This window comes from Acyrthosiphon pisum, chromosome A1 (genome assembly GCF_005508785.2).
Source record: "Acyrthosiphon pisum isolate AL4f chromosome A1, pea_aphid_22Mar2018_4r6ur, whole genome shotgun sequence".
Taxonomy (NCBI): domain Eukaryota; kingdom Metazoa; phylum Arthropoda; class Insecta; order Hemiptera; family Aphididae; genus Acyrthosiphon; species Acyrthosiphon pisum.
Window position 1 is genome coordinate 40,438,270 of NC_042494.1, and position 11,107 is coordinate 40,449,376.

General features: G+C 36.8%; 1 protein-coding gene across 26 annotated transcripts in view; it reads left to right on the forward strand.

The window, feature by feature from the left end:
• LOC100160310 (titin) overlaps positions 1-11,107 on the forward strand; it is a 159,967-nt gene that overhangs the window by 45,155 nt on the left and 103,705 nt on the right. For 15 of the 26 annotated variants that reach the window (XM_029487044.1, XM_029487057.1, XM_029487050.1 and 12 more), the window contains one exon: positions 512-7,261. The exons of 1 other annotated variant lie outside the window; for it this stretch is intronic. In XM_029487044.1, coding sequence (XP_029342904.1) covers positions 512-7,261 — 6,750 coding nt within the window. Of the gene's footprint in view, positions 1-511; positions 8,170-11,107 lie in introns of all 26 variants that reach the window. 10 more of the 26 variants (XM_029487048.1, XM_029487053.1, XM_029487054.1 and 7 more) reach the window with 8 other exon arrangements.

Consider the following 11,107-nt stretch of genomic DNA (forward strand, 5'->3'; position numbering starts at 1 on the left):
GATCTATATTATTACATATTTTTTTGGTCTACACGGAATAAAGATAATGTAGCTCAAGTTTAAATTAATAAAAAAATCTCCAACACGAACATTAAAATGGTGGGACACAATATAATCCATGAAAATGGCAGAATAATAATATTAATGAACATTTTTATTTGATTTACTGTAGAATAAAAATAAATAGATTCTACAATTGCCAAATTTCAAAAATCTCTGTATACACATACATATATAATATAATAATATATTCATAATAATAAAACAATACTATTAATGACCTCGAAATTAAAGTGTTGCCCACATATTAAAGATTAAGTTTTAAAATTAGTTATGAATTCCATATGACAACGAGTAAGACAAATATAATGAGTCATTTATTTGTGGGAGGTAAATTGTTACCACCACAGAATAAAAACTATTTAAAGAATTTACTATTTTTATTTTGACTATTTAGTCATACTATACAGCTGTAATTTAAAATCTAAGGCAACTAATAATGTTTTTACAGGACAACGCGGCGTTACTTATAAGACTGGTACATTTGACGATAAAGGTGTAGTGGATAGCGTACAACTAAATCAAGTGTTAGGTAAAACAAAAGAAATAGGTCCTCAAATTTCTCTTAAAAATATTAAAAATGATAAAAAAGGGTTAGAAACAAGTAATAATTTATTGCCATGGAGAAAAGGAACTGTAATTGACAGAATAAGAAAAACCTCAGTAGAAGCAAAAAGCATAATTACAGAGAATGTAATTATTGAACCTACAGAAATTGGTGATTTAATCACAGTTACACAAGAAGGAACATTCATATATACATACGTTACAGAACAGATATTTACCTTAATTCAAAATAAAATCGATACTAAAGATGTAGAAAAAGCAAAACAAATAATTAATCAAATTTTGATAAAAAAAATGAAACAAGGTGATATTGTGAGTTTAAACGAAAATGATAAAAAAGAAATAGTTGGTGAAGTAACTAACAAGTTAACACAGTTATATACAAAGAAAGTAGATAACAAATCGTTTGCAAAGGATATCCTTAACAAAGTCTTAACACGAAGTATGGAGAAGGAACAACAAATTCAACCATATATATCAGAACAACAAAAGAAAGATGAAACTTTCGTAACAACAACAGAAGTGATTTTCAAAAATAAAAATAAATCTCAAAAGGACTCAAAATTGACAGAAGAAATTATAGAACCAAGAAAACTCAAGATAGATAAACATGAACCACAATCCGAAGATAATATTTTTCCTAATCAAAAACATCAAAGTAAATTTTATTTCGGAGAAGAGCCAACTGAGAATTATGATATAGTTCCAGATGAATACAAACCTAAATTAAAATTAGAAAGTATTGAGAATAAAGAAGCCAAAGGTCAACACAATGAAAAACAAAAATACAATACGAGACCTTGGTTAATAAAATATAATAAAGATACAACCAGCCAGGAAACAAATTATTCACCACGTGAAGAAACTTCAAATAATGAAATGGACACTTCTAAAGAAGATTTGGAAACAAAAGGTCAAAGAAAAAACAATATTCCCTGGACACAAGAAAAAGTAACATTAAAAAAAACAACAATAGAAAAACAGGTTTTAACCAAGGAGAAGATAGAAGACGTGTTACTAAAACCATTAAAATTCAACAAAGAGGATGCAAAAATAAAAGAATATTCTCCACTGATGATTTCTACTAACGATGAAGTAAAACCCACAATTGAAGAAGTCAATGATACTCCAAGAGATGACACCAAAACCAAACCTAATAAAATGCCCGCTATACCATGGAAAGAAGAAACAGTAACACTGAAGAAAACAAAAACACAAAAGCAACCATTACCAAAAGAATCAGTTGAAGAGGTAACTCTTAAACCGTTTAAGAAACCAGTTGTAGAAGAAACCGCGGTTACTGAAGAGTCTCCAGAGACCGACACAACTGAAATAGTTGAAACAGTCGTCGAGAAAGTTGGTAAACGACGAGTCAGGAAAACTAAAACCGACGTGAAGGGTGAAGTTCAAGAATCTGATGAAATCATTGAAGAACAGAAACCTACAATAGAGGAAGTCGAGGATACACCAGTTGAACTGATCTCAACTGAACAGGAAAGAAAACCATCTGTACCATGGCGCGAAGAAACGGTAACACTGAAGAAAACAAAAACACAAAAGCAACCATTACCAAAAGAATCAGTTGAAGAGGTAACTCTTAAACCGTTTAAGAAACCAGTTGTAGAAGAAACCGCGGTTACTGAAGAGACTCCAGAGACCGACACAACTGAAATAGTTGAAACAGTCGTCGAGAAAGTTGGTAAACGACGAGTCAGGAAAACTAAAACCGTCGTAAAGGGCGAAGTTCAAGAAAACGATGAAATCATTGAAGAAACGAAACCTACAATTGAAGAAGTCGAGGATACACCAGTTGAAGGGATCCCAACTGAACAGGAAAGAAAACCAAGTGTACCATGGCGCGAAGAAACGGTAACACTGAAGAAAACAAAAACACAAAAGCAACCATTACCTAAAGAATCAGTTGAAGAGGTAACTCTTAAACCGTTTAAGAAACCAGTTGTAGAAGAAACTGCGGTTACTGAAGAGTCTCCTGAGACCGACACAACTGAAATAGTTGAAACAATCGTAGAGAAGGGTGGTAAACGACGAGTCAGGAAAACTAAAACCGACGTGAAGGGTGAAGTTCAAGAATCTGATGAAATCATTGAAGAACAGAAACCTACAACTAAGGAAGTCGAGGATACACCAGTTGAAGAGATACCAACTGAAGAGTCTCCAGAGACCGACACAACTGAAATAGTCGAAACAGTCGTCGAGAAAGTTGGTAAACGACGAGTCAGAAAAACTAAAACCGTCGTAAAGGGCGAAGTTCAAGAAAACGATGAAATCATTGAAGAAACGAAACCTACAATTGAAGAAGTCGAGGATACACCAGTTGAAGGGATCCCAACTGAACAGGAAAGAAAACCAAGTGTACCATGGCGCGAAGAAACGGTAACACTGAAGAAAACAAAAACACAAAAGCAACCATTACCTAAAGAATCAGTTGAAGAGGTAACTCTTAAACCGTTTAAGAGACCAGTTGTAGAAGAAACTGCGGTTACTGAAGAGTCTCCTGAGACCGACACAACTGAAATAGTTGAAACAATCGTAGAGAAGGGTGGTAAACGACGAGTCAGGAAAACTAAAACCGTCGTAAAGGGCGAAGTTCAAGAATCTGATGAAATCATTGAAGAACAGAAACCTACAATTGAGGAAGTCGAGGATACACCAGTTGAAGAGATCTCAACTGAACAGGAAAGAAAACCATCTGTACCATGGCGCGAAGAAACGGTAACACTGAAGAAAACAAAAACACAGAAGCAACCATTATCAAAAGAATCAGTTGAAGAGGTAACTCTTAAACCGTTTAAGAAACCAGTTGTAGAAGAAACCGCGGTTACTGAAGAGTCTCCAGAGACCGACACAACTGAAATAGTTGAAACAGTCGTCGAGAAAGTTGGTAAACGACGAGTCAGGAAAACTAAAACCGACGTGAAGGGTGAAGTTCAAGAATCTGATGAAATCATTGAAGAACAGAAACCTACAATTGAGGAAGTCGAGGAGACACCAAATGAAGAACGGAAACCTACAATTAAGGAGTTAGACGTTACACCAGTTGAAGAGGTTTCAATCGAACAGCAAAGAAAACCATCTGTACCATGGCGCGAAGAAACGGTTACACTGAAGAAAACAAAAACACAAAAACAACAATTACCAAAAGAATCAGTTGAAGAGGTAACTCTTAAACCGTTTAAGAAACCAGTTGTAGAAGACACTCCTGTTACTGAAGAGTCTCCTGAGACCGACACAACTGAAATAGTTGAAACAATCGTAGAGAAGGGTGGTAAACGACGAGTCAAGAAAACTAAAACCGTCGTAAAGGGCGAAGTTCAAGAATCTGATGAAATCATTGAAGAACAGAAACCTACAATTGAGGAAGTCGAGGATACACCAGTTGAAGAGATCTCAACTGAACAGGAAAGAAAACCATCTGTACCATGGCGCGAAGAAACGGTAACACTGAAGAAAACAAAAACACAGAAGCAACCATTACCAAAAGAATCAGTTGAAGAGGTAACTCTTAAACCGTTTAAGAAACCAGTTGTAGAAGAAACCGCGGTTACTGAAGAGTCTCCAGAGACCGACACAACTGAAATAGTTGAAACAGTCGTCGAGAAAGTTGGTAAACGACGAGTCAGGAAAACTAAAACCGACGTGAAGGGTGAAGTTCAAGAATCTGATGAAATCATTGAAGAACAGAAACCTACAATTGAGGAAGTCGAGGAGACACCAAATGAAGAACGGAAACCTACAATTAAGGAGTTAGACGTTACACCAGTTGAAGAGGTTTCAATCGAACAGCAAAGAAAACCATCTGTACCATGGCGCGAAGAAACGGTTACACTGAAGAAAACAAAAACACAAAAACAACAATTACCAAAAGAATCAGTTGAAGAGGTAACTCTTAAACCGTTTAAGAAACCAGTTGTAGAAGACACTCCTGTTACTGAAGTGTCTCCTGAGACCGACACAACTGAAATAGTTGAAACAATCGTAGAGAAGGGTGGTAAACGACGAGTCAAGAAAACTAAAACCGTCGTAAAGGGCGAAGTTCAAGAATCTGATGAAATCATTGAAGAACAGAAACCTACAATTGAGGAAGTCAAGGATACACCAGTTGAAGAGATCTCAACTGAACAGGAAAGAAAACCATCTGTACCATGGCGCGAAGAAACGGTAACACTGAAGAAAACAAAAACACAGAAGCAACCATTACCAAAAGAATCAGTTGAAGAGGTAACTCTTAAACCGTTTAAGAAACCAGTTGTAGAAGAAACCGCGGTTACTGAAGAGACTCCAGAGACCGACGCAACTGAAATAGTTGAAACAGTCGTCGAGAAAGTTGGTAAACGACGAGTCAGGAAAACTAAAACTGACGTAAAGGGCGAAGTTCAAGAAAACGATGAAATCATTGAAGAAACGAAACCTACAATTGAGGAAGTTGAGAATACACCAGTTGAAGAGATCCCAACTGAAGAGTCTCCAGAGTCCGACACAACTGAAATAGTTGAAACAGTCGTAGAGAAAGGTGGTCAACGACGAGTCAGGAAAACTAAAACCGACGTAAAGGGCGAAGTCCATGAATCTGATGAAATCATTGAAGAACAGAAACCTACAATTGAGGAAGTCGAGCATACACCAGTTGAAGAGATCCCAACTGAACAGGAAAGAAAACCATCTGTACCATGGCGCGAAGAAACGGTAACACTGAAGAAAACAAAAACACAAAAGCAACCATTACCAAAAGAATCAGTTGAAGAGGTAACTCTTAAACCGTTTAAGAAACCAGTTGTAGAAGAAACTGCGGTTACTGAAGAGTCTCCAGAGACCGACACTACTGAAATAGTCGAAACAGTCGTCGAGAAAGTTGGTAAACGACGAGTCAGGAAAACTAAAACCGACGTGAAGGGTGAAGTTCAAGAATCTGATGAAATCATTGAAGAACAGAAACCTACAACTAAGGAAGTCGAGGATACACCAGTTGAAGAGATCCCAACTGAAGAGTCTCCAGAGACCGACACAACTGAAATAGTTGAAACAGTCGTAGAGAAAGGTGGTCAACGACGAGTCAGGAAAACTAAAACCGACGTAAAGGGCGAAGTCCATGAATCTGATGAAATCATTGAAGAACAGAAACCTACAATTGAAGAAGTCGAGGATACACCAGTTGAAGAGATCCCAACTGAACAGGAAAGAAAACCATCTGTACCATGGCGCGAAGAAACGGTAACACTGAAGAAAACAAAAACACAAAAGCAACCATTACCAAAAGAATCAGTTGAAGAGGTAACTCTTAAACCGTTTAAGAAACCAGTTGTAGAAGAAACTGCGGTTACTGAAGAGTCTCCAGAGACCGACACTACTGAAATAGTCGAAACAGTCGTCGAGAAAGTTGGTAAACGACGAGTCAGGAAAACTAAAACCGACGTGAAGGGTGAAGTTCAAGAATCTGATGAAATCATTGAAGAACAGAAACCTACAACTAAGGAAGTCGAGGATACACCAGTTGAAGAGATCCCAACTGAAGAGTCTCCAGAGACCGACACAACTGAAATAGTCGAAACAGTCGTCGAGAAAGTTGGTAAACGACGAGTCAGGAAAACTACAACCGTCCTAAAGGGCGAAGTTCAAGAAAACGATGAAATCATTGAAGAAACGAAACCTGCAACTAAGGAAGTCGAGGATACACCAGTTGAAGAGATCCCAACTGAACAGGAAAGAAAACCATCTGTACCATGGCGCGAAGAAACGGTAACACTGAAGAAAACAAAAACACAAAAGCAACCATTACCAAAAGAATCAGTTGAAGAGGTAACTCTTAAACCGTTTAAGAAACCAGTTGTAGAAGAAACTGCGGTTACTGAAGAGTCTCCAGAGACCGACACTACTGAAATAGTCGAAACAGTCGTCGAGAAAGTTGGTAAACGACGAGTCAGGAAAACTAAAACCGACGTGAAGGGTGAAGTTCAAGAATCTGATGAAATCATTGAAGAACAGAAACCTACAACTAAGGAAGTCGAGGATACACCAGTTGAAGAGATCCCAACTGAAGAGTCTCCAGAGACCGACACAACTGAAATAGTCGAAACAGTCGTCGAGAAAGTTGGTAAACGACGAGTCAGGAAAACTACAACCGTCCTAAAGGGCGAAGTTCAAGAAAACGATGAAATCATTGAAGAAACGAAACCTGCAACTAAGGAAGTCGAGGATACACCAGTTGAAGGGATCCCAACTGAACAGGAAAGAAAACCAAGTGTACCATGGCGCGAAGAAACGGTAACACTGAAGAAAACAAAAACACAAAAGCAACCATTACCTAAAGAATCAGTTGAAGAGGTAACTCTTAAACCGTTTAAGAAACCAGTTGTAGAAGAAACTGCGGTTACTGAAGAGTCTCCAGAGACCGACACTACTGAAATAGTCGAAACAGTCGTCGAGAAAGTTGGTAAACGACGAGTCAGGAAAACTAAAACCGACGTGAAGGGTGAAGTTCAAGAATCTGATGAAATCATTGAAGAACAGAAACCTACAACTAAGGAAGTCGAGGATACACCAGTTGAAGAGATCCCAACTGAAGAGTCTCCAGAGACCGACACAACTGAAATAGTCGAAACAGTCGTCGAGAAAGTTGGTAAACGACGAGTCAGGAAAACTAAAACCGTCCTAAAGGGCGAAGTTCAAGAAAACAATGAAATCATTGAAGAAACGAAACCTACAATAGAGGAAGTCGAGGATACACCGGTTGAAGTGATCCCAACTGAACAGGAAAGAAAATCATCTGTACCATGGCGCGAAGAAACGGTAACACTGAAGAAAACAAAAACACAAAAGCAACCATTACCAAAAGAATCAGTTGAAGAGGTAACTCTTAAACCGTTTAAGAAACCAGTTGTAGAAGACACCCCTGTTACTGAAGAGTCTCCAGAGATCGACACTACTGAAATAGTCGAAACAGTCGTTGACAAAGTTGGTAAACGACGAGTCAGGAAAACTAAAACCGACGTGAAGGGCGAAGTCCATGAATCTGATGAAATCATTGAAGAACAGAAACCTACAATTGAGGAAGTCGAGGATACACCAGTTGAAGAGATCCCAACTGAACAGGAAAGAAAACCATCTGTACCATGGCGCGATGAAACGGTAACACTGAAGAAAACAAAAACACAAAAGCAACCATTACCAAAAGAATCAGTTGAAGAGGTAACTCTTAAACCGTTTAAGAAACCAGTTGTAGAAGACACCCCTGTTACTGAAGAGTCTCCAGAGACCGACACTACTGAAATAGTCGAAACAGTCGTTGACAAAGTTGGTAAACGACGAGTCAGGAAAACTAAAACCGACGTGAAGGGCGAAGTCCATGAATCTGATGAAATCGTTGAAGAACAGAAACCTACAATTGAGGAAGTCGAGAATACACCAGTTGAAGAGATCCCAACTGAACAGGAAAGAAAACCATCTGTACCATGGCGCGAAGAAACGGTAACACTGAAGAAAACAAAAACACAAAAGCAACCATTACCAAAAGAATCAGTTGAAGAGGTAACTCTTAAACCATTAAAAAAGCCGGTGGCAGAGGATATTCCAGTTATTCAAGAAGTTGCAGATATTCAGAAAATAGGTAGTGGGATTAATGTTGTTAATAATGTTGTGGAGGTAGATACTGTGTTTAAGGAAGCTGATGTTCCTGCTGTTGACGATCAACCTATTATTAAAATCCGGTTTTTAAAGCATGATGATTTGTTAAAGGAAGATGTTGCTAAAAAGCCTAATGCAATTGTTTGTGCTCAAAAAGTCATATCAGTTCCTAAAGAAAAAAACAAGAAGAATAAAAAACATGTTCAATTGAATGAGGATATGAATCAAGAAAAAGAATTTTCTCCTGACGATGAAGTTAGTGCCCTGAACGATGAGGAGGTTGAAGTACCTTCTCCGAAAATACTAGACTCAAAGGATCTCAAAGGAATTATGAAACCGAGGGATGAGATTGTGTCTGTTCCTGATGTTGTTCTTAAAGATGAAGAGGAATCTATAGATACTTTAGCAAAGCCTAAAAATCTAACTGAACAGAAAGTTCCAATCAAACTTCTGGGTGAAAAGTTGGAACTTCCATGGAGAAAAGGACGTAAAGATATCGATAATGACGTTACTGATATTGATATTATTGATAACACTGAAAGTCATGTTCCTAAAAAAGAATTGATGAATGTTGTTGAGTTAATTCCACAACAGCCAAAATCATTGGAAGTTAATAAACCGTTATTTGGTACAGTTCAACTTAAAAAGTCTTCAACCAAAAAAATTAACGAAATTGAACCATTGGCTGTTCCTAAAGTTCTACTAAAATCTCATATTTATAGAATCGATTTAAATACTAATGAGCATTTCCCTTCTACGTCATTATTAGAACCTATTTATGTAGACAACGGAGTTCTGTCCAGAAATTACGCCGAGGCTATGAAAATAAAGAAAACCAAACCTAAGGTATTATCACTTCCCGATCTAGAACCTGTTGTTCTTGAGAAGTTTGAACCAACCGATTTTCATTATGATAAAAAGGAAACACCTGAGAGAAAACCTTCTTTAACAAAACAATCAGTTGATAAAAAAATTCCAGACGAAGAAACCCCGAAAAAGTTAATAATTGGAAAAGGAAAAATACCTATTCAGGATGACGATCAAGAAAAAGTTATATTAAAAAAAGTTCCCCAAAAACCAGTGGAAGAAAAATTGAAAATGCCAAAGTTAATTGAAAAACAACACGTTAAATCTGAACTAGATTCAAAACCATCTGAAGACATAGATTTTACACTAGAACCATTTAAACCTATAACTGTGGGCACAAGTCCTGAAGTGTCTGAGCCAATACCGTTTGGTAATGAAAGTTTCCCTGACGTAGAATTACCAGTTAAAAAACCTAAATATATCAGAAAAAAAATAAAGAAAGAAGAAGAGCCTATTCCTGATAACAAAATATTACCTGGAACACCGAGGCCTGTACCATTGGATGAAGAAAAAGATATTAATCTCAAGTATAAACAGGGGAAACCAGAACCAGAATTACCTGACGAAATAAAATTAAAACCATTTTTAATAGAAAAACCAATTGACGTTAAAGAACCGGAAGACCTCAATGTAGGTAAACCTGATGTATTTGATTATCCTAGAGAAGAAGAACAATTGAAACCTCGAGATTATAAGTTTAAACCAGAGAAAAAAAAGAAAAGGCCTTCGAAAACTGTTGATACTGATAAACCAATTGATGACAATAATGACAGTGAAATCGAGCCATTGCCAATTTCTAAAGAAAGTCCTGTACTTGAAGAAATGGTTACCATTGATGTAAAGCCAACTAAAGTTGTAGCTGTTGCGTTAGACAATAAACCATTGTTAGCAACTATCAAACTCAAGAAAGCTCCTACTAAGTCGAAGGTCGATGTTGACCATGTACAAATCCCCAAAGTACTATTGAAGTCTCATATAAATAATATTGAATTTAATACACATGAACATTTTCCTACTACTTCATTATTAGAACCTATTTATGTAGACAACGGAGTTCTGTCTAGAAATTACGCTGAGGCTATGAAAATAAAGAAAACTAAACCTAAGAAATTAATACTTCCTGAACTAGAACCTGTAGTTCTAGAGAAATTTGAACCAACTGATTTCCATTATGACAAAAAGGAAGCACCTGAGAGAAAACCATCTTTGACAAAACAGTCAGTTGATAAAAAAATTCCAGACGAAGAAACCCCGAAAAAGTTAATAATTGGAAAAGGAAAAATACCTATTCAGAATGATGATCAAGAAAAAGTTGTATTAAAAAAAGTTCCCCAAAAACCAGTGGAAGAAAAAGTGGAAATGCCAAAGCCAATTAAAAAACCACATTTTAAACCTGAACCAGATTCAAAACCATCCGAAGACATAGATTTTACATTAGAACCATTCAAACCTATAACAGTGGGCATAAGTCCTGAAGTATCTGAGCCAATTCCGTTTGGTAATGAAAGTTTGCCTGACGTAGAATCACCAGTTAAAAAACCTAAATATATCAGAAAAAAAATAAAGAAAGAAGAAGAACCTATTCCTGATAACAAAATATTACCTGGAACACCGAGGCCTGTACCAATGGATGAAGAAAAAGATATTAATCTCAAGTATAAACAAGGGATACCGGAACCAGAAATACCTGAAGAAATTAAATTAAAACCTATTCCCATAAAAAAACCTTTAGACAATAAGGAGACTGATGATGATGAATTAGGAAAGCCTAAGCCTTTTCCTAGTGATTTTCCTAAAATTGACATACATTCTAAGTCCAAAAAATCACCTTCACCGAAATCCATAAGCGTTGATAGCCCTTTGCAGGATTTAGAAATAGTGAGTATAAAAAGAAGTGAAGAGAAACCTGAAAATAAATCAATTGAGAGTGAAATTGTAGCACCCTATTTTATTGAAAAAGTGCAACCATTAGTAG